The 24,177-nt window shown below is 40.0% G+C and overlaps 1 protein-coding gene across 1 annotated transcript in view; it reads left to right on the top strand.

Annotated features, from left to right (window-relative positions):
- Positions 1-23,926, top strand: part of EMC8 (ER membrane protein complex subunit 8) — a 52,305-nt gene extending 28,379 nt beyond the window's left edge. The window contains exons 3-5 of the mRNA XM_085638220.1: positions 14,626-14,695; positions 16,296-16,390; positions 20,914-23,926. Coding sequence (XP_085494346.1) covers positions 14,626-14,695; positions 16,296-16,390; positions 20,914-21,073 — 325 coding nt within the window. The 3' untranslated portion in view covers positions 21,074-23,926. The remainder of the gene's footprint in view (positions 1-14,625; positions 14,696-16,295; positions 16,391-20,913) is intronic.
- The last annotated feature ends 251 nt before the right edge of the window (positions 23,927-24,177 follow it).

Consider the following 24,177-nt stretch of genomic DNA (forward strand, 5'->3'; position numbering starts at 1 on the left):
TATCTCTTTTTTTCCGTGTTCATATAAGATTGAACATTGCAATACGACAAGCCGTCCCTCTGTCTGTATATAACGCCGTCGGCAGAGGGACAGCTTGCCCGGGATGGATTTTACTATTCTTGAGTCAACCATGACTTGAGCCTATTGAAGGACCGCATTTATAAAAACATTTACGTAGATACGGATTTTTGGACGAATATACAGAAAGAATAAAACGTGGTAGAGGGGACGAAAGCAAGACGAAACTGCAAACTACCCAACAGACAACTGATGAGCCCTGAAGAAGTCCGCTCTCAGGACGAAACGCGTCGGCTGTGTTGTATTGCAATGTTCAATGTTATATGAACACGCAATAAAGAGATAAAATCAAGGAACTTTTATCCGTCTATTGATTGGAGTTGGACTGTATAATTGTCCCATTTGATTGGCTTTGCTATTGTGTGGTGCACCTGTGCTTTCGGTTTATCTAATATTCGAAATAAGCTTAATGTCTCAAAACTGATGGGTTTTAAAGGAATTTGGTTGCTTGGAATTTTAGATTTATATAAACGCGGCACTTTCCCCATGGTTCATGGACGGACTACATATGATGTGATATTAAAAATAGCATTATTATGCTACCAGAAGGGCTGAACTGATTGTTTGAAATTAGCATATTCTTTTATTTCAGATTCATTTAAGCTGTGAGCGAGAGGATGCTCCGTTGTAAGAGTTATTTTTGTTGTGTATCCTGTTACTCGCTACAGAATGTTGGGATGATTACCATAGGCTGTGGAACAATCTGCCATTTCACCTCTACCAGTTGCATTCCTTGCAGCACTGGTGAAAAGAACTAAAACCTCCCCTCTTCCGTATTCCTGCCACCAACTAACTGTTCGACCCTGAATGTCCGGCAGGGCAGCAGTCAAACTCCTGGAGCACACTAACCTCACCCTCTCATCGGTAGCCGTTGTATGCATGTCCTGTGGGGGCACCCAGCGACCGTGCCTGCCGCTTGCTGCCCCTCTTACTTGTTAGGTGCTCTGCCATCCTAATATAAATACCTATAAAACACGGAAATGTATGGCCAAGGCTGCCAAAGCACTCCCTGCATCTGAAACAAAGTCTGGTTCTGTAAAATCTGAGCTCACTCCAAATCAAAGTGTTTCTTTCGGAGCAGTTCCTGGATACATGTTGAGAACTGTAATATATCCAAAAGTGTATATGTATATATATATTCAATGAAAAAACCAAAGGTTTCACACATGTTATAGTTAGCTGGACATTTCACTCGTAAAAAACCATTGAAATTCCCCCGTTATAGTTAGTTCAGCTAACTATAACTCGCGCGCCCGCAATGCACTACTGATGACGTCACATATTACATCACTCATGACATGGTCAGTGACATCACTCATGACATTACTGATGACATCTCAAATGACATCACTGATGACATTATCCTTGTGACAGAGTGGTAGACCTCCTCTCACCCTAATATAACCTTTGATACACACATTTAAAAATAGAGACTGAAATTTTCAAAAAAATGGACATACCAATAACAGTTACAACAACCTATTCAGTAATTCTAAGATCCACATACACATCCACTCATCCACCAACAATCCTATACAGTCACTCATACATGTACTCACACATCATATGTACTCATACACCTAAACATCCTGTAACACAATGCCACTCATTCATAGAGTTACTCACACATAGTCACTCATGCTAATAAAGAATCAAACATCCATTTACTTGCATATACAGTTATACACACACCACCACACTTACTTTTACAGAAACTTACACATACTTAGTCTTTTAAACAATCACTTATAGAAACACATACTTATTCATACAGGAAGTCTACCAATCTCTCACTCTCACATATACTCACTTATAAACACCAATACTCACATATACTAGTTTAAAACATATGTAGTTACTCATAAAGACACTATTGAGACAGTCATTCACTCACTAACACACCCATACACACACTCATCCACCCACACGGTCCTGCACACATGCTGTCTTCAACACATACAAACAGTGAGTCACTCATTCATGCACATATGCACTACGTAATAACCCCCACCGAACCATGAAGACACTCAGACACTCATACTGATACTCAAAAAACCAACTAATAACCTATATAGACACTCATGTAGCTACTCACCAACCCATGCAGCCATTTATATACAAAGTGAGAGACTGATACAGGTATTTACACATTTAAACATTACTCACTTAGCCATGTATTCATAAAGATACACTTAATCAGTCAGTAATACAATCAATTTTTCAAAAACAAATCATCAATTTAGACACTTATATACTCATTTATTCTTCCATCGACCTTGAGATATACATATATTAAACATATTTAATTTTCAGAAAAACACACATTCACTGGATGATGTCATCAGTGATGTCATTTGAGATGTCATCAGTGATGTCATCAGTGATGTCACTGACCATGTCATGAGTGATGTAATATGTGACGTCATCAGTAGTGCATTGCGAGTTATAGTTAGCTGAACTAACTATAACTGGGGAATTTCAATGGTTTTTTACGAGTGAAATGTCCAGCTAACTATAACATGTGTGAAACCTTTGGTTTTTTCATTGAATTTCTAAGGTTTTTTAAATGCTAATTCCTAACTATAACGTGTGTGAAACCCATGGTTTTTTCAGTGAATTTGCAAGGTTTTTTAAATGCTAATTCCTAACTATAACGTGAGTGAAACCCATGTTTTTTTCAGTGAATTTGCAAGGTTTTTTAAATGCTAATTTTTTTTTTTTTCTTCTTTTTTTTTTACATATTTTTATTTTAATTGTCTATCCTTTTTTAAAGACTATGGTTAAATTTTAAAAATTCTACAATATGTTTTTATTTTACAATTTTTTTAAAATAAACAGGTAAAATTTATTAGCAATACTTTTTTTTTTTACCGTGCGCGTACGGTAAGCGCACGCCTCGCTGTAATTACGTTAGATTTCTACGCTGTTTGCGTTCATTTACGCAATTTGCGTAGATGCACGTCACGCGTACGCTGCACGCGCACGTTACGCGGAAGTGAAGGGGCGTGCCTGTTTTGCGCATGCGCGTGTCTTTTTTACGCGCATGCGTACTTTTGCCGTAAGCGCACCGTAAGCGTACGGTAGGTCATGTGATCATGAAACACAACTTTTGATTGGTTGAAACTACTTTCAGTTCTAGAACTCTCCTACACCACACCCATTCCCCTCATTTCTGCTTGTGATCCCTTAGGAGAAGGAGCTGGGTTGTCTTTGTGATACGATGGCAGAACAGCAGAGCTCTTCTGAGAGTGAGGCTAGCAGCACTACCTTGAGGCAGAGAGCGAGGAAACAAAAGACCTCTTACATATGGGAGTATTTTTCTTTTCCAGAAGGCCAGCAAAAGGTAAATGCACCCTTAGTGACTTGTAAGCTGTGTAAGCGTGTACTTTCAAGAGGGAATCCCGACAGGAAGTATTCCTTTGGGAATCACACCATGATGAGACACCTTAAGGATGTACACAGAAGGACACATGCTCGACTTACTGAAGGTAACCCTTCAGTAAATCAACCAAGCACATCTACAGCAGCTCAGCCTGGACCATCATCTGCAGTGCTGAGTCCTTCTTCTGCAGGTCAGGTGAGCCCTTCATCTGTGGTGGGAGCATCTCCTTTTTCTGGTCCTCTGGAAATTAACCCTCGGTTTGCGAGGGTTGAAGTACGGTGCGCCACTTGTCATGATCTAATTAGTTATAGGGAGACCAGTATTTCCCTAGTGAACAATAAAATAGATCAGCACACTTGTCGTACCATCTAATATTCCCAATCTTTCTTTCCTCTGTCCCTGCATGAACACAACGGCTCTTTTAAGAGCCAACCTTACCTTTCATCTTTTTTTTATATATGTTTTTAAACTTTTTTTTTTTTTTTTTTTTACCGTACGCGTAATTTTTTTTTTTTTTTTTTTTTAAAAACACTAAAAATCAATTATCACATTACAAGGTCCTTGAGAGACTACAATTAAAAATTGAAAATGTGATTGTAGAGAAGTGGAAAAAAGGGACCATGATATAATTGACTTACCATACCCACTCAAAAAAATATTTATTCATTTAAATTTTTTTTTAATTGCTTTAAAAATGGTTCTAGTTTTCGAAAATTTTCTATCTCAATCTGAAAAAAAAGAAAAAAGTATTAATATTTAATAAAACATTTTATAATACAGTACACATATTTACATATTTTTCAAAAAATATTTTTGCCTTTTTTTTGCTGTTTTCAGAATATATTGCATTTCACTATAAATTGTGAAAGCAATTGCATTCATCATTTAACAGCGGGCAAAAAAAAAATTAACAATCTCAAAGATTGTTTTAAAAAAGCCCACAATCTCTTTTTGCATAAACATAACTTTATAGAAATGCATAATATTCTTAAAAAATATCATCTAATATCAATATTTGTTTCTTTAAAATACCGTCTGATATTTTTGTTTCATAAGTATAATCACAATAATATATCTCAAATAACTCCACAATACATCTGGTTCCATTTCCTTTAGGCCAAATAGTAATTTTAAAATTCTTTTTTGGTTAAATTTCCAATGGTAATCCAATAAAAATCTAAAGTTTAAATTGTACAGATCTCACCGATTCTCTGTAACATTTTGGTTACCGAAAGATTTATTAATAATTATATAAGTCCACAATAGAATTGTTTACCTTTCCGCATGGCCAAATAGTAATTTTAAAAATCTTTTTTGAAAAAATTTCCAATGGCAATCCAATAACATTCCAAAATTTAAATTGTGCAGATGTTACCGATTTTTTTCTAAATTTTTGGTTTTCCAAAGTTTCCTTAAAAAATGGAAAAATTCCACATTACAATTGGTTACCTTTCCATTAGGCCAAATGATAATTTGTTAAATCTTTTTATTTGTAAATTCCAAATGGTAATCCAATAAAATGGTAAAATTGTTTTGTCCAGATGTTGCCAAATCTCTCTAAAATTTAGGTTTCAGGAAGATTAGATAGGAATTTGCTAAATCAAAAGGCAAACGTTGCTTAAAAATCAATTGGGAATCATTACACAGTGTCCAGCCTTTTTCACATTTAAGATAAACTGTGTAATGACCAGAAGTTACAGTAGGTCCTTCATGGAAAATTATTGCAACTGTTACAAAAGTTTTTCCTGAAATTGATAATTGCTGTCCTGTAAACTTCTTTATTAAAGTATCCAATTTTGAACCATCAGCTTTACATCGTTGCATCATTAAAATTACATATTGTCCGTATTCCTTTAAAATTAACATGTCAGATTTACACTCACCGCTTTTTCAGACCAGCACCATTTGTAACCTGGGTGACTGCCTACACTCCAGCAAGGGCAACCAGCCTTAGTGATGCTGAATGTATTTGCATTACTGACTGAAACCTCAAACCCCACTCGCTTGTGAATACTGTGCATGATTCCACATGGTAAGCAGCTGGGTGTGTGCTAAGAGTCTGCTTCTGCACCAAAAAATGGCTCCCCCTTTCCATCTAATGCAACTGTGAAATCACCAGAGCAATACGCAATAAATCTCTGCTGTAATTCCTATTTGCACACAGAGTCATGTTTTCACATTAGTCACAAAACGAAATTTCTTTGCCAATTTGAAAGCACACTTACTACTCTTTTTTTTGGCAAGTGATAAACACTTTTACAGACTGACACATTTTGAATCCACTTTTCAGATTCTTAAAAAAGCACATGTCCAAACTGCTTTTTCAGACCAGCACCATTTGTAACCTGGGTGACTGCCTACACTCCAGCAAGGGCAACCAGCCTTAGTGATGCTGTATGTATTTGCATTACTGAGTCCAACCTCAAACCCTTAAACTATTCTTTTTTTATACCAGTACACCTTAATTTATCGTGAAAACATAGTCCATATTATTTTACATGTTCCTCACATTTAAATTTCTCCCAAAACAGAAAATAATAAACACAACTTCAACAAAAGGAATCCCATTTCTATTATTCATTTCTTAATTTACCATATACATCCCCTCTCAAACTCTAAACTCACCTTTAAAATTAGTTAGTTGTGAAAGAAATGTGGCACTCAAACAGCAGATTATCAGAGCCAGGATCTCTGTTCTTTACACCTCTCTCCTCTCAGCAGAACCAGATAATGGCAAACTTTCCCTATCTTTTTCCACACATATACATGTTAATTTCAAATCTCAGTGCTTCCCCCTTTTTTTCAAATGTAATCACACATTTCTATTGGTTGAAAACCAACCCTTTTCCAAAAGTACCCTTCCCCCAACTTGACTTCTGCCTAGTACCCTTCCCCCAACTTGACTTCTGCCTGCTACCATAGCAACAGCTCATGGAACACTGCTGTGTGGAGTTAGGTCAGAAGTTCACCAAACAATGTTTCAATTCCACAGAGCAAGAGTGCTTGACTTTTCAAACCTAACAGCAAATCCATAGTACTGTTCTTTGGTAACACATTTTTCTGTACCAATACAAAACATGCTTCTATTAATTTACACATACAGCCTAGTTTTTATTCTAGAATGGTATGAAAAAGCCAATCAGTTCTTTAAAAAAAAAAAAATAATATGTATGCCTCCATTTCCAAACTCCATTTCTTTTCATATTGCCATTCTACTGAAAGACACCTCCTGAGTGCATCCAGTTCTCCTTTGAAGATGTTCACAGTGTGGATTGTAGGGCACAGCTATGTCTTCTGGAGTGAAAAGTATGCAGAGAAAACAGATATGGTGAGAGACCTTGCTTTGCCAAATGTAGACATTAAATGGATTGGTCAGAGAGGGTTAAAGTGGCACCAATTGATGCCATTGGTGAAATCCTTCATGCACATCCAACACCCTGACCTCATAATAGTGCACTGTGGTGGCAATGACCTAGGCACTTTGACTGGGGTAGGTCTGGAAATGCTTATGAAGGACACCTTTGCACAACTGTTTTCACTTTTCCCTAAAACTGCCTTTGTGTTTTCTAACATATGCCAAAGGCAAAAATGGAACTGGTCCAATCATTTCTGTCCGCAGATTGACAAAGCAAGAAAGCACGTCAACAAATCTGTTTCTGCTTTCCTCCGTGACTATGGTATGGGTTCCATTTACCACAACAACTTGCGTTACGACATGCAAGACATTTATAGAGGAGATGGTGTGCACTTCAATGATGAAGGGAACAGAGTCTTCCTCTTGAGCCTAAGACTCTGCATCGGTACTTACTTGTAGGTACCACTAAAAAATCACTTCATAAACACAACGGCTCTTTTTAGAGCCCCCTAATATCTAAACACTTAAATCTGATTTTCATTTCTTTTTTTCTTTTTATTTTTTACCGTACGCGTACCCCGCGATTTTTTTTAAAATCAATAAATGTTTTCTTTGTACTTTTCTGTCCTTCTTTGACCCCCTTACAAATGTTAGGGGGTCTGTAACTCTCCTCCTTGCCCCCTTTTCTTGTTATCACTCTTTTTTTTCTGAGTGAAACACACGAAATGGCGGCCGCCGCTTCCTGGTTTCGACCGATTCGAATGTTTACTAAGATCTAAGAGCCAATCAGAATCGCGCACGCCACCGTACGCGTACGGTAAGCGTACCGTAAGCACACCGTAAGCTGGCTCAGATATATATATTGATTTAAAGGCTATTTTCTCAGAATCTACTGAACAGATTTACACCAAACCTACAAAAGGCACTTCCTTGACCTGAGGACTACCTCTCTGCCAAATTTCTAGTAATTCTGTTCAGCCGTTCGGGCTGTAGCCCTGTCTAAAGGTCCTATGGAAAAATGCATGGGAAAAACGCGTTTTGGGACCCCACTTTTATCTCAGCCCCCGCTTGACGAATCCCCCCGAGACTTCCAGGGTAGGAGCGGAGCGTAGCGCCCCACCTATTTTGAAAAATTCGCGAGGATTCGTCGACCGGCGCCAAAGTTATTCAAAATAGAATGTTGCGGATTTCCTATGGAAACGTGGTCCTAACTATAACTACCTACTGGCGACCGCCAGTAGGTAATATATATATATATATATATATCAATGAAAAAACCAAAGGTTTCACACATGTTCTAGTTAGCTGGACATTTCACTCGTAAAAAACCATTGAAATTCCCCCGTTATAGTTACTTCAGCTAACTATAACTCGCGCGCCCGCAATGCACTACTGATGACGTCACATATTACATCACTCATGACATGGTCAGTGACATCACTCATGACATCACTGATGACATCTCAAATGACATCACTGATGACATTATCCTTGTGACAGAGTGGTAGACCTCCTCTCACCCTAATATAACCTTTGATACAAACATTCAAAAATAGAGACTGAAATTTTCAAAAAAATTGACATACCAATAACAGTTACAACAACCTATTCAGTAATTCTAAGATCCACATACACATACACTCATCCACCAACAATCCTATACAGTCACTCATACATGTACTCACACTTCATATGTACTCATACACCTAAACATCCTGTAACACAATGCCACTCATCCATAGAGTTACTCACACATAGTCACTCATGCTAATAAAGAATCAAACATCCATTTACTTGCATATACAGTTATACACACACCACCACACTCACTTTTACAGAAACTTACACATACTTAGTCTTTTAAACAATCACTTATAGAAACACATACTTATTCATACAGGAAGTCTACCAATCTGTCACTCTCACATATACTCACTTATAAACACCAATAGTCACATATACTAGTTTAAAACATATGTAGTTACTTATGAAGACACTATTGAGACAGTCATTGACTCACTAACACACCCATGCACACACTCATCCACCCATACAGTCCTGCACACATGCTGTCTTCAACACATACAAACAGTGAGTCACTCATTCATGCATCTATGCACTACGTAATACCCCCCACCGCACCATGAAGACACTCAGACACTCATACTGATACTCAAAAAAACAACTAATAACCTATATAGACACTCATGTAGCTACTCACCAACCCATGCAGCCACTTATATACAAAGTGAGAGACTGATACAGGTATTTACACATTTAAACATTACTCACTTAGCCATGTATTCAAAAAGATACACTTAATCAGTCAGTAATACAATCAATTTTTCAAAAACAAATCATCAATTTAGACACTTATATACTCATTTATTCTTCCATCGACCTTGAGATATACATATATTAAACATATTTAATTTTCAGAAAAACACACATTCACTGGATGATGTCATCAGTGATGTCATTTGAGATGTCATCAGTGATGTCATGAGTGATGTCACTGACCATGTCATGAGTGATGTAATATGTGACGTCATCAGTAGTGCATTGCGGGCGCGCGAGTTATAGTTAGCTGAACTAACTATAACGGGGGAATTTCAATGGTTTTTTACGAGTGAAATGTCCAGCTAACTATAACGTGTGTGAAACCCATGGTTTTTTCAGTGAATTTGCAAGGCTTTTTAAATGCTAATTCCTTACTATAACGTGAGTGAAACCCATGGTTTTTTCAGTGAATTTGCAAGGTTTTTTAAATGCTAATTTTTTTTTTTCTTTTTTTTTTTTTTTTACATATTTTTATTTTAATTGTCTATCCGTTTTTTAAAGACTATGGTTAAATTTTAAAAATTCTACAATATGTTTTTATTTTACAATTTTTTTAAAATAAACAGGTAAAATTTATGAGCAATACATTTTCTCTTTTTTTTTTTTTTTTTTTTTTTACCGTGCGCGTACGGTAAGCGCACGTCTTGCTGTAATTACGTTAGATTTCTACGCTGTTTGCGTTCATTTACGCAATTTGCGTAGACGCACGTAACGCGTACGCTGCACGCGCACGTTACGCGGAAGTGAAGGGGCGTGCCTGTTTTGCGCATGCGCGCGAGCGCGTGTCTTTTTTACGCGCATGCGTACTTTTGCCGTAAGCGCACCGTAAGCGTACCGTAAGCGTACGGTAGGTCATGTGATCATGAAACACAACTTTTGATTGGTTGAAACTACTTTCAGTTCTAGAACTCTCCTACACCACACCCATTCCCCTCATTTCTGCTTGTGATCCCTTAGGAGAAGGAGCTGGGTTGTCTTTGTGATACGATGGCAGAACAGCAGAGGCCTTCTGAGAGTGAGGCTAGCAGCACTACCTTGAGGCAGAGAGCGAGGAAACAAAAGACCTCTTACATATGGGAGTATTTTTCTTTTCCAGAAGGCCAGCAAAAGGTAAATGCACCCTTAGTGACTTGTAAGCTGTGTGGCCGTGTACTTTCAAGAGGGAATCCCGACAGGAAGTATTCCTTTGGGAATCACACCATGATGAGACACCTTAAGGATGTACACAGAAGGACACCTGCTCGACTTACTGAAGGTAACCCTTCAGTAAATCAACCAAGCACATCCACAGCAGCTCAGCCTGGACCATCATCTGCATTGCCGAGTCCTTCTTCTGCAGGTCAGGTGAGCCCTTCATCTGTGGGGGGAGCATCTCCTTTTTCTGGTCCTCTGGAAACTAACCCTCGGTTTCTGAGGGTTGAAATACGGTGCGCCACTTGTCATGATCTAATTTGTTATAGGGAGACCAGTATTTCCCTAGTGAACAATAAAGTAGATCAGCACACTTGTCGTACCGTCTAATATTCCCATTCTTTCTTTCCTCTGTCCCTGCATGAACACAACGGCTCTTTTAAGAGCCAACCTTACCTTTCATCTATTTTTTATATATGTTTTTAAAACTTTTTTTTGTTTTTTTTTTTACCGTACGCGTACGGTACGCGTAATTATTATTTTTTTTTTTAAAAAAACACTAAAAATCAATTATCACATTACAAGGTCCTTGAGAGACTACAAAGAAAAACTGAAAATGTGATTGTGGAGAAGTGGAAAAAAGGGACCATGATATTTTTGACTTACCATACCCACTCAAAAAAATATTTATTCATTTAAATTTTTTTTTAATTGCTTTAAAAATGGTTCTAGTTTTCGAAAATTATCTATCTCAATCTGAAAAAAAAGAAAAAAGTATTAATATTTAATAAAACATTTTATAATACAGTACACATATTTACATATTTTTCAAAAAAAGTTTTTGCCTTTTTTTTGCTGTTTTCAAAACGAAATTTCTTTGCCAATTTGAAAGCACACTTACTACTCTTTTTTTTGGCAAGTGATAAACACTTTTACAGACTGACACATTTTGAATCCACTTTTCAGATTCTTAAAAAAGCACATGTCCAAACTGCTTTTTCAGACCAGCACCATTTGTAACCTGGGTGACTGCCTACACTCCAGCAAGGGCAACCAGCCTTAGTGATGCTGAATGTATTTGCATTACTGACTGAAACCTCAAACCCCACTCGCTTGTGAATACTGTGCATGATTCCACATGGTAAGCAGCTGGGTGTGTGCTAAGAGTCTGCTTCTGCACCAAAAAATGGCTCCCCCTTTCCATCTAATGCAACTGTGAAATCACCAGAGCAATACGCAATAAATCTCTGCCTGTAATTCCTATTTGCACACAAAGTCATGTTTTCACATTAGTCACAAAACGAAATTTCTTTGCCAATTTGAAAGCACACTTACTACTCTTTTTTTTGGCAAGTGATAAACACTTTTACAGACTGACACATTATGAATCCACTTTTCAGATTTTTTAAAAAGCACATGTCCAAACTGCTTTTTCAGACCAGCACCATTTGTAACCTGGGTGACTGCCTACACTCCAGCAAGGGCAACCAGCCTTAGTGATGCTGAATGTATTTGCATTACTGACTGAAACCTCAAACCCCACTCGCCTGTGAATACTGTGCATGATTCCACATGGTAAGCAGCTGGGTGTGTGCTAAGAGTCTGCTTCTGCGCCAAAAAATGGCTCCCCCTTTCCATCTAATGCAACTGTGAAATCACCAGAGCAATACGCAATAAATCTCTGCCTGTAATTCCTATTTGCACACAGAGTCATGTTTTCACATTAGTCACAAAACGAAATTTCTTTGCCAATTTGAAAGCACACTTACTACTCTTTTTTTTGGCAAGTGATAAACACTTTTACAGACTGACACATTATGAATCCACTTTTCAGATTCTTAAAAAAGCACATGTCCAAACTGCTTTTTCAGACCAGCACCATTTGTAACCTGGGTGACTGCCTACACTCCAGCAAGGGCAACCAGCCTTAGTGATGCTGAATGTATTTGCATTACTGAGTCCAACCTCAAACCCTTAAACTATTCTTTTTTTATACCAGTACACCTTAATTTATCGTGAAAACATAGTCCATATTATTTTACATGTTCCTCACATTTAAATTTCTCCCAAAACAGAAAATAATAAACACAACTTCAACAAAAAGAATTGCATTTCTATTATTCATTTCTTAATTTACCATATACATCCCCTCTCAAACTCTAAACTCACCTTTAAAATTAGTTAGTTGTGAAAGAAATGTGGCACTCAAACAGCAGATTATCAGAGCCAGGATCTCTGTTCTTTACACCTCTCTCCTCTCAGCAGAACCAGATAATGGCAAACTTTCCCTCTCTTTTTCCACACATATACATGTTAATTTCAAATCTCAGTGCCTCCCCCTTTTTTTTCAAATGTAATCACACATTTCTATTGGTTGAAAACCAACCCTTTTCCAAAAGTACCCTTCCCCCAACTTGACTTCTGCCTGCTACCATAGCAACAGCTCATGGAACACTGCGGTGTGGAGTTAGGTCAGAAGTTCACCAAACAATGTTTCAATTCCACAGAGCAAGAGTGCTTGACTTTTCAAACCTAACAGCAAATCCATAGTACTGTTCTTTGGTAACACATTTTTCTGTACCAATACAAAACATGCTTCTATAAATTTACACATACAGCCTAGTTTTTAGTGTAGAATGGTATGAAACAGCCAATCAGTTCTTTTAAAAAAAAAAAAAATATGTATGCCTCCATTTCCAAACTGTCTTTCATTTCTTTTTACCATTCTACTGAAATACACCTCCTGAGTGCATCCAGATCTCCTTGGAAGATGTTCACAGTGTGGATTGTAGGACACAGCTATGTCTTCTGGAGTGAAAAGTTTGCAGAGAAAACAGGTATGGTGAGAGACCTTGCTTTGCCAAATGTAGACATTAAATGGATTGGTCAGAGAGGGTTAAAGTGGCACCAATTGATGGTGAAATCCTTCATGCAAAACCAACACCCTGACCTCATAATAGTGCACTGTGGTGGCAATGACCTAGGCACTTTGACTGGGGTAGGTCTGGAAATGCTTATGAAGGACACCTTTGCACAACTGTTTTCACTTTTCCCTAAAACTGCCTTTGTGTTTTCTAACATATGCCAAAGGCAAAAATGGAACTGGTCCAATCATTTCTGTCCGCAGATTGACAAAGCAAGAAAGCACGTCAACAAATCTGTTTCTGCTTTCCTCCGTGACTATGGTATGGGTTCCATTTACCACAACAACTTGCGTTACGACATGCAAGACATTTATAGAGGAGATGGTGTGCACTTCAATGATGAAGGGAACAGAGTCTTCCTCTTGAACCTTAGACTCTGCATCGGTACTTACTTGTAGGTACCACTAAAAAATCACTTCATAAACACAACGGCTCTTTTTAGAGCCCCCTAATATCTAAACACTTAAATCTGCATTTCATTTCTTTTTTTTTTTTTTTTTTTTTTTTACCGTACGCTTACCGTACGCGTACCCTGCGATTTTTTTTTTAAATCAATAAATGTTTTCTTTGTACTTTTCTGTCCTTCTTTGACCCCCTTACAAATGTTAGGGGGTCTGTAACTCTCCTCCTTGCCCCCTTTTCTTGTTATCACTCTTTTTTTTCTGAGTGAAACACACGAAATGGCGGCCGCCGCTTCCTGGTTTCGACCGATTCGAATGTTTACTAAGATCTAAGAGCCAATCAGAATCGCGCTCGCGCACGCCACCGTACGCGTACGGTAAGCGTACCGTAAGCGCACCGTAAGCTGGCTCAGATATATATATTGATTTAAAGGCTATTTTCTCAGAATCTACTGAACAGATTTACACCAAACCTACAAAAGGCACTTCCTTGACCTGATGACTACCTCTCTGCCAAATTTCTAGTAATTCTGTTCAGCCGTTCGGGCTGTAGCCCTGTCTAAAGGTCCTATGGAAAAATGCATGGGAAAAACGCGTTTTGGGACCCCCTTTTATCTCAGCCCCCGCTTGACGAATCCCCCCGAGACTTTCAGGGAAGGAGCGGAGCGTAGCGCCCCACCTATTTTGAAAAATTCGCGAGGATTCGTCGACCGGCGCCAAAGTTATTCAAAATAGAATGTTGCGGATTTCCTATGGAAACGTGGTCCTAACTATAACTACCTACTGGCGACCGCCAGTAGGTAATATATATTGACGCGGAAATCACGTCGGGATAAATTGTACTTGTATACACTCATATGAATAAATTTGCTGCTTTTATAGTTCTTATCTCGTTGTAATGGTTTTAATTAACTGATACAAATAAAGAATACTTACTTACTAGATATAGCTATGTTGTTGTTGTATGGTATCTATTTACACATCATCCAGGTTTATCTTCTTTCTTCCACTCAGTCCAAACCAGGTAGCTGAGAAGGTCGCCTCCAGGATCGCAGAAGGCTTTAGTGATGCGGGTCTCATAATGGTACGTGAATGTTGGCGTTTTTTCCCTACTGCTGTTAAGGCGCTTTATAGGGAAACTGCACGCTGAGGACCACATTTGGCAGTTTGTTTATTTTAATACATTTTTTAAGAATTCACCAGGCTTCTGAATGTCTTTTTATCCCCTCTTTGTCGCCCACCTTCAGTGGTTCTTCCATGGTTCTGTGTGGCCAACAACCAATGCAGGATATTTTCGGACCAAGTGACGGCAAGTTGTATAATACTGAAGGCAAGGAGAGGTGCATAAAGTAAAATTCAGATTGTGCACTCGAGTTTTTCTAAAATTTCCACCCCAGTGCAGTGACTGCCAATTGGTTTACACCTTTACAACACCTAATACTTAAAGAAGTGCAAGCCTGTTTCCAGAGCAGACACTCCCACTGCACCTTGGGTAATCCAGATTGGACACTGGCAGGGCAGCACCAATGGATCTTAAGTTCTATCATTGGTTGTAGTTTAACCCATAACATGAACGATTTTAAAATAATATGTTTGTCTTATGATACCTTTGCAAGAAAAAAAACAAAATATATGACATTTTAGAAGTTTTAACTTCACTCTGCTGTTCCTGATGGACATTAGATGCAGCCAGACTGCATGTCTTCAGACCTCTTGTATTGATCAGGTTTGTAAATCACAGCCAGTGGGCTGCCTTCAGTACTAAAATATGCCGTATCCTGGGCTATTAAAACGTCACTTCATGGTTTGAAAACAGTGTGAAATTGTTCATTTTAAGAGATTCTAAGGATGCATTGGTTTTTACATACTATTGTTGTGTTGTTTTGTAAGTCACTAAACCACCAGATGTGTCCAGTTTAGCAGCCTATGTCCTCCAACATTGACAAATGTTTTATTTTAATCTGCGAAAACAGTTCTGCTGTTCCAAGCTTCAGAGTATTACATGGCATGAGAGAGTCAGCAGTTATACCCAGAGATTCCATTCCCAAGGAAGCCATGATCATTGCCAGTGACATTATGCGATTGTGCGGCTGTGGCGTTTTTTCACATTATTTCAGATTAGCTTCATTTGCCACATAATCCACCATCTGATGCATAATCTGCAGATTTTAACCCCAAAAATTGTTCTAGTTCAAAAGGTTTAAAAGTTATTAAAAACGCAGCGACACGTGTTGCCGCGCAGTGAAATGCCCTTGCAAAGGTTGAATGGTCACCTTCCTGTTGTGATTTGCTGTATTTGGATGTTAAACTGGTATTAATAAGGTACAAACAATACCCAGATTGTGTTAACAAGTTTAAAAATGACAAAATAATGAAGTAATAATATCACAAAATGTGTTGTATTACGCCACATAATTTGCCTTTTCTTGCCGCAGTTTACTCAACCCTGTTGCATAAATTGGCCCTGTTGACTATTTCCAGTGACCCTGGCTGTGATACAACCGTAACCAACAGAGCATTACTTACTCGCGATTCTCTATAAGTCAAAGAAGTTGGCTCAGTTTCTTTTTGAAGAGTTTCATGTTTACAGCAAGTACATTTTGCATACACAATATGAGTGCAAAAATCGGCCAGTCTATGTCAACGTTTGTAGATGCATCTCTTTGTTTCTCTTTGTATGTTAGGTGGATAATACAAAATTAACGGTGGACTGCATAGAACCTACTATTCATGTGTACGAGCACCACGACAACAGGTGGAGGTGCAAAGATCCCCATATGTGAGTACCTCTTGAAGTTTGCTTTCCTCTGTGATAAACATGGAGATACTTCATAGATGGTCAGACATGTTACTGGGATCAGCCAGTATAATGATCTGGGGATTTCCATTCATATCCATGTGTTGTGGACTCCTCTGACAGAGCTAGTAGTAGTGCTAAGCACAAGGTGTAAGCATTGGGACGCCTCCCCTGACAGTATTCAAAAACTGCATGTTTTCGCCATGCGCTGGTGGGTAGGAGACTGTTCAGGATTAAAGTTGGAAGGGGTTGGTTGAGAAGTGGGTGGGTTTGAAAACAAAGGAGGAAATCTGATTTCAAAAGGACAGCTTTGGAGGGAAAGGGTGTGGTTTTAAAGTGAAAGAGGCTATAGCTCATGGAAAGTAGTAAAGGAGGAGCGTTGGTTGAAGGGTGAGGGTGAAATTGAAGTGGGAGTGATTGAAGAAGAAAGAAACTTGCTGGTTGTTCTAGCCAGTGGGCACATGGTGGTGTGACATCAGAACAGGGGGAGGGGAGATAATTCAGTGACCCACTGCAAGGTCCCCTTTATTGACTCATGCTGAGATGGTGTCTGAGAATCTGAGCTGCATGCAGTGCTCAGCTCAACATTATCGCAGCATTGCTCAAGCAATTGTTTTTTGTGTTCACTGAACCGTCATTTAGATTGTTGTAATTGTGGGATAGTAGCACACAATGCTGGTTCATGCACCTCTGATTGGGTACAAACATCCACAATCTGCACGTATTTCTCATTCCGAAAGCGCGCAAATCTAAATCGGATACAAACTGTGCACATGCAGGTTGTGGGCTACACAAATGCTAACAAGCAATAAGGATTAGCTTACACACTCACTCCCTCTTAAATGTCAATGATGGTTGGGGCACTTCAAAGTCACATTGTAAAGTTCCTTTATATATATCCAGACCCTTTCCTCAACACAAGCTAAATATAGATTTCAAATGGCAACGTGGCTAGTCGCTGCTCTGGAAACCTATTTCATCAGAAAGAAGGTTGATGGAAGTGTGATATTTGTTGTGTATTTGTGTTTTGTAGAAAGGAAATTTAATGGGGTTAATACGACTCGTATAGGTCATATTGGTGTCTAGAAATCTAATTGATGTTTGATTATATATTTAAAATAAAAAGTAATTGGTATATATGGATTGCTGTTCTCTGTTTTTTAGGTCTCGCCTGGGGTTTGCAGCGCACATGCGCTGCACTCGTCGTGCGAGAGCTTCTTGGAATCAACATGGTTCCAGAAGTAGTGTGTCCGCTCCGCCTTCAATTTTCATTGCCGTTCGTCATTTGACGTCACCAATTATGCTAAACGGGGTGTAATGATTGGCCAGGAGGCTTTTTAGTCCCTCCTGGTTACCACCCTGTCCACTTTTGGCCCCACCCACCGGGACTGGATCTTTTACAGGTGGCTTTACACACACTCCTTTAAAGGACAGTAAGCACTCTTTTCTTTTCATTTGCAGCACCGTCCCCACACTCGTAATGGCCGCTCGGACAGCCTCTCCTGCTTCAACCCCCCAACCCTCGTTGTTTCTCCATCCCCTTGCTTACTTGACCTGTCCGTCCTGACACACACTGTTAGTATTTGTCCTTTAGTTGAAGAAAATCTCTAGAAGCGCTGGGCTCTCATCGCCGTGCATGCAGCTGTTAAAGGCTTCCCCAGGGTTTCTGTAGAAAATAGTCGCTTACGAAACACAAACTGCTTTGCTTATCAATCCGAAGGGACAAAACAAGACCCACTGAGAGAATTTAAAGGCACAGCTCCCCCTTTTTTTATTCGGAGCAAGTCGAAACAGACCAAAGCAGAGATTTCAGCAACTCAGAGTACGTCACCAGATTGCTACAGTGTGCAACCGTCTCATTGTATGGAGAACGAGTACTGCTTTATTGAACCTTCCCTTCTGCGGGAACAGTGTTGGGTAGCAGGAGAGGCACCAAAACACAAGCCGTTGCTTACTGCCCAGAATGGTTCCTACTGGCCTCTCGTCGCTTGTGGTTTTTCAGTTGTATATTTGATTGCTCAGAATTACTGTAACTTTATTTATTTAAAGTTTGAAACTCTTGAAAGGAAGTTTCCATCCTGTGTGGAATATGGAATCTGCTCTGATTTAAGAAACGCCGACTTTTACAGATATTTACTTGTGTTTGCTCTTTGTATCACTTCGATTGTGAATGCACCGTGAACAGTATATCGAGCTGCTTCCCATTCGATACAAAATACAAAGTCCAATTAACGTGCCTTCGTAATGGCAAACCTAGAACCAGGAGACGGCGAAGTCTGGAATGAGGCCGCAGAACTGGTATTTAAATACCGGAGAATGTGCCGAGGAGATGGATCCTCTGCGAGTAGAAACACAGCGAGCGGCTCAGGCTCTGGAGGTGAACCATGTTCACCCCGAAGGGCGAGACGAGGTGCCTTTTTAGGTCGAGCTGCAAGGGACCATTGTGTAAGTACAACTTTTATTTAACTTTCACAGCACGGCTTTCTCTTCTTGTATTTTTATTTGAATTACCTGCAGACATTTGCATATCGCCCTTTTATATTAACAACACAGGTACACAGTCCATTTGTAAACTTAAGCGCGGCGGGAGGGGGGCTGCCGACACCACTGTTCACCGTGCACCCGTGTCGTTAATCTAGAAGGGTGACCATATGTCGTCTTTTGTAAAACAACTGCTGGCGTTTACTCTTGCATGGCATTCAGTCAATGCATTAGTTGTGCAGCAGCCATACGTTTTTATAGTTTGTAGACTCCTAATTATATCCCCTCAGGAGCCTCCGCTTGCTACAGGCCCCACCCCCCATTTCAAAAGCGCATGTTTCCTGTTCTTTCAACTCTTGCAAAGGCTCAGAAGTAGCATGCCACAACTGGCCTTTGTGTAAGTACAACTTTTATTTAACTTTCACAACGCGCTTCGCTCATCTTGCCTTTTTATATAAATTACATGCAGAGACTCGCATTTCGCACTTTTAGATTAACAGCACGGGCGCACAGTCCATTTATAAACTGCGGGGTTAATGTTATGTAACACGCTGAAGGTGCTGGGAGAGGTTGGCCGCTGCGGCCGCTGCAGCCGCCCCATTTGGTTTTTAAGGTTTAAACTGATTAGATGGGGTGTTTGCATTTGGTTCTCTGTCGATCTGGTCCCGGTGCTTCCATATTTTTTTAACATAATCATCGCAAGTTGGGGGAATGGATATGGTTGAGAGCAAATCTGGTTTAGTGGAAGCTTTTGTGTGCCTAACTGAGTGCGGGCGTAGTTGTTTTCGGTACTCTGCAGCAGCAGGCATGGGCTTCTTGCAGTTAGATTGAAGTAGCGCAGCCATCGGGCATTTCGGGTGTGTGTGATAATGAATGTGTGAGAAATGGGACCTGTGCCTGATTCTGTGCTCTCCGGGTGTGGGTGGTCATGCAGTGGTACCGAGATGGTGGCAGTTGTGACGGGCATCACGTTCTGCAGGGAGTGCTGACCTGACCAGATTGTGTCCTAGTGCGCGAGCAGTTCTGCTTCAGTGCAGCTCCATTCACTGCAAAGCTACTCAGGCAGCAGATGGCACAGCAAGCAGCCGGGAGAGGCTCTTGAAAGAAATCACATTCGGCTTTACAATGTCTTCACAGCTTTCCATTTTCCTGCATTTCAGTACAGTGCTAGTGGCCCCTGACTTACTTTTAGAGTACTGCACATCGTTCTAAGCACTTTTACCCCCTTATTTTTTAGGTAGTTTGGATGTGAACCGTATACTAGGGCGAATGTTCACGAGAGTTGTAAATGGCTTTTTAACATCTCATAAATATTTGAAGCTGTAAGGGGAGGATTTAAAAGGGTAAGCGAGAAGCTGGTCTCCTGCAGAGAAGGCAGCTGGGGCAACAAAAAGCACCCTTTTAAATGTTCTCGAACAAGCGACCGAGCTACTCTCAAGTTGAGGCATTTTCCCTCCCAGCAGAGACTGCTGATGCTTCGGGAAAGGTTGTCCCTTTCTCGCGCTTTACCTAGAATTTATTAGCATTGTCTGATGGTTATGCCGAGGAATTGCATCTATTTTGTAGTTCAGAAATATGTGTGGAAATACTATTGGTTTCAAAGTAGTGGATTGGGCTGAACATAGATAATGCCTTCTTGGCCATATATAAGGTAACAAAAATGCTTCTGACACTTTTTTATTATAACTTTTCAGCATGCTGCACAGCAGTCACACTTCTCTCAACATTGTTTAACGACATTAGCAAAGTCGATATATCTAGCTAAACACTTATAAGGTGCCAAAGGCGAGACCTATTGGCTATGCCAATGCTTGTTGTTTTTGTTTTCTGAGTGAAGTGGGATTTTTCAACCCATTGACGAATTGTGTAATGTCCAGGGGGCATTTGTCGATGTATCCTTTCTTGCCCCTGGCACTTCAAACTTCCCAGCAATCGAGGCCTCATCAGCTGAAATTTGGACCAATCAAATAGCAAAACTCTAGCTTGGATTTCAACCCTTAACTTGACTTCTTGTTTACTTACAGTGACTACTATGAAGACTGGGGCGAAGTTCGGAGGATTTCTGGGTCTCTCCTTGAAGACAGATCGTACGAAACCCTGGTAGATTTTGACAACCACCTCGATGACATCCGAAATGACTGGACAAACCCAGAGATCAACAAAGCCATTCTACATTTATGTTGAAGAGTTACTGCTCTCCGGCAACTCCCACAGAGGAGCAGGACTAATTTAAATGTGAAAAAGAGTAACCTGACTTTTATCTTGTATAGGCATATACCGAGCTGGGTTCCCTAACCCAGAAAAGATTGGAGATTTTATTAAATAGTACAATCTTTCATCAAAGAAACTTTACAGACCTTGCGAAAAGGACCTACATAATGGATTCAAACCCAGTCTTGGTGAATGTTTGGTTACTTAACCCTCTTTATGCAAATCACAATGTTCTCTTTCTAATCATCTGAACTTTGCTATGAAAACAAGAGCATTCCAGATTGAATTGTAATACACATTTTGTAGATTGCACGTCGGTTATTGGTCCTAAACTGTTCTTTTCATAGAAGTTGCTGATGCTCGAGAACGAAAGGCCATCCCTGTAGCTTAGTGCCCTCCCCAAAGGGCCATCCCTGTAGCTTAGTGCCATCCCCAAAAGGCCATGCCTGTAGCTTAGTGCCCTCCCCAAAAGGCCATGCCTGTAACTTAGTGCCCTCCCCAAAAGGCCATTCCTGTAGCTTAGTGCCCTCCCCAAAAGGCCAACCCTGTAGCTTAGTGCCCTCCACAAAAGGCCATCCCTGTAGCTTAGTGACCTCCCCAAAAGGCCATGCCTGTAGCTTAGTGACCTCCCCACACGCTCTTCCCATTGGCACCGTAAACACTTCCACAAGGCCCGGCTCAGGTGTATGGCTAACTTACCAAGCTGCACTTTTGAGACATCTTAGTGCCTCTTCTGTCTACCTCCTCTAATCCGTATTTCTTTAACCTCAAGGCGTGTGGGCCCCAGTGAACAGTGTATTCTGTCTGAACTCCTTGCGTTACTTACTAGCTCTTCATATAGGCAATGCGCTGAAAATTATCTATGCTGGGGAATAGTTCCAATCTTCAAATGCAAAGAGACAATGCAGTTTAAACAGGCTAGACAACTACATATGAACATTATCCATGTCGTACAGGTTAAGGACTCTTTTCTGGTCTGGCTAGGGATTTAAGTAGCTCTTAATATTGCCACCACATGGCCTGAGTGCAACAGAAATGATTAGTTGTTTTATATAAGCTATGCTGATCCATCCCTACTTAACGTGTGGTGCAGGAATTACCTCTCAGGCTGCTGTTTCCCTGCACTACCCGCCCACCCTCACAGCGCCTTGAGACGAGAGCGTAGCCAAGCATGGCACTAATGGGGTGAGTGAAAAATGTGAAAAGGCTTCTTATCTTGAGGGTATGCATTTGTTGTTCTTCATGTCCCCTTCTTGTGTCTTGCTGATGGGTTGACGTCCATGGTAGAAGGGTGTGGCGCGTCAATAGTCATGGGATATGTTTAGTTTTGACAGGTTTATAAACTCTGGTCAGACACTAATTTTTATCATGCCAATGTTAATGAGCCTTTGCCTGCTGCATTATGGCGCTAAATGTATATCTTAGTGAGTTCTGGTAATAAGCCATGATTAGGTAAAATCCACTGTGTTGAGGAACTGCACATCCTTCAGGATTTTCATTTCTTTCCGGTATCCAGAAAGCTCATCAAAGAGATTATTTTGTATTAGAGCTGTTCTGTTCCAAGGTTGGCAGATATTACGCAATCCTCCTACCCCCCTCCCAGCACTAGGTGACACAGTTATCACTGTTTGGCAACCAAGAGCTAGAACAGGAGCTCCTGACGAAAATTTGGTTTTCTTTTTGTGATTACTGTGTTCAGCTGGTTTCCAGTCCTACGTGCCACACAAAGCTGGTACCTGTGAAATATACATGTTTTGTGTTCTGTGATGATCTAGAGTTGACCAGAGAAGTCCTATCTTTTCTCACTTGTGTTGGTTTCTTTATCTTTTTCTTCATGAAGGCCAGTCTTTGTGTGAGACGATTCCTCATTGGTGGTGCAGACACCTCCATCATCATTTCACATTCAGGAGTAGTTCCAAAATGGAGCTCTTTTCAGAAGATGGTGTCCTGCCTTGACGCAGACCCGGAGGGATCTTCCATCGGCTCATGCTCTCACCTCCTTGGGGTCTGACATTGGGTGATTTTTGGCTGCAGTGCATCTAGCAGTTGAGGTCTAAACTTGGCTGTCATATCCATGTGGATTTTGAGCAGTGTTTTGGCGCGTTGGAAGTTTTTGTCATACGCCAGCCTTTTCTACTGGTACTAAATAGGAGGTGTTGAAAATAATTCATAACAGAACCAAAGCGTCACGAGAGGCTATGTGGGGAAAAGGGTTTAATCTTGAATAAAGTGGTTCAGTTGTATTTTGTGGACAGTGAAAATTATAATGATAAAATGTTAATGATATTGCAAACTCCATGACTTGGCTAAATAATGTCACTATGAGGCGTGTTTCAGGGCTGCATTTGGTTTGAGTTTGGAGTAAATGGAGTTGAAGAAAGCAAATCCACATAATACATAAATGTCTATGAAGGTTCACACCTAGTGTTGTCACGACTCCCTTTGAAATCCCTCATGCGGAAGTGACGTGCTTTGCTTATGGGTCATTCTTCACAACGGGTAAAGTTAGCGCAAAAGCAGTAATTCAAGAGAACAGTCTTTTTTCAGTTTAAAAGGACCATGTGGGAATTTCAAATCTGAGCTTTATACTTTTCTGGGTTATGTACTTTTTAATCACTTAAATATTTGTAAGATTCTAATTCAGTCCTATTTTCAGTTTTCCTCCGAGACCCTTAATCCACCTTTTTTGCAGTATCCAGTTAGGCAATTCCAGGACTATATTCCACAATTCTTTAATTACGTTTTCTTTACATTGTCAATGACATTAACTATGCTTGGAAAACCTTCTCATGTACCAGAAATAAAGATGGATTAATTCTCTGATCACTAATGACTCTGCCTGTGTTGTTATCTCATCTTTTTTGCAGTACAAATGTGTTTTATGGATTCACGGCGGTGCCTGACCTAGTATCCTGTGGTTTAAATCCGAGAACTTCACTTGAATTCTTCGAACGAGTGTACTCGATGTGTATCTGTGATTACGCTCCTTTGTTGCGACAACCAGTGCTCCGTAATTCCCCATAGTCTGTACCAGGTGTGTACCTACCATTGGTGGTGCAGGAGCCCATTGAACCTTG

Source organism: Triturus cristatus, chromosome 12 (assembly GCF_964204655.1).
Source record: "Triturus cristatus chromosome 12, aTriCri1.1, whole genome shotgun sequence".
Classification (NCBI taxonomy): domain Eukaryota; kingdom Metazoa; phylum Chordata; class Amphibia; order Caudata; family Salamandridae; genus Triturus; species Triturus cristatus.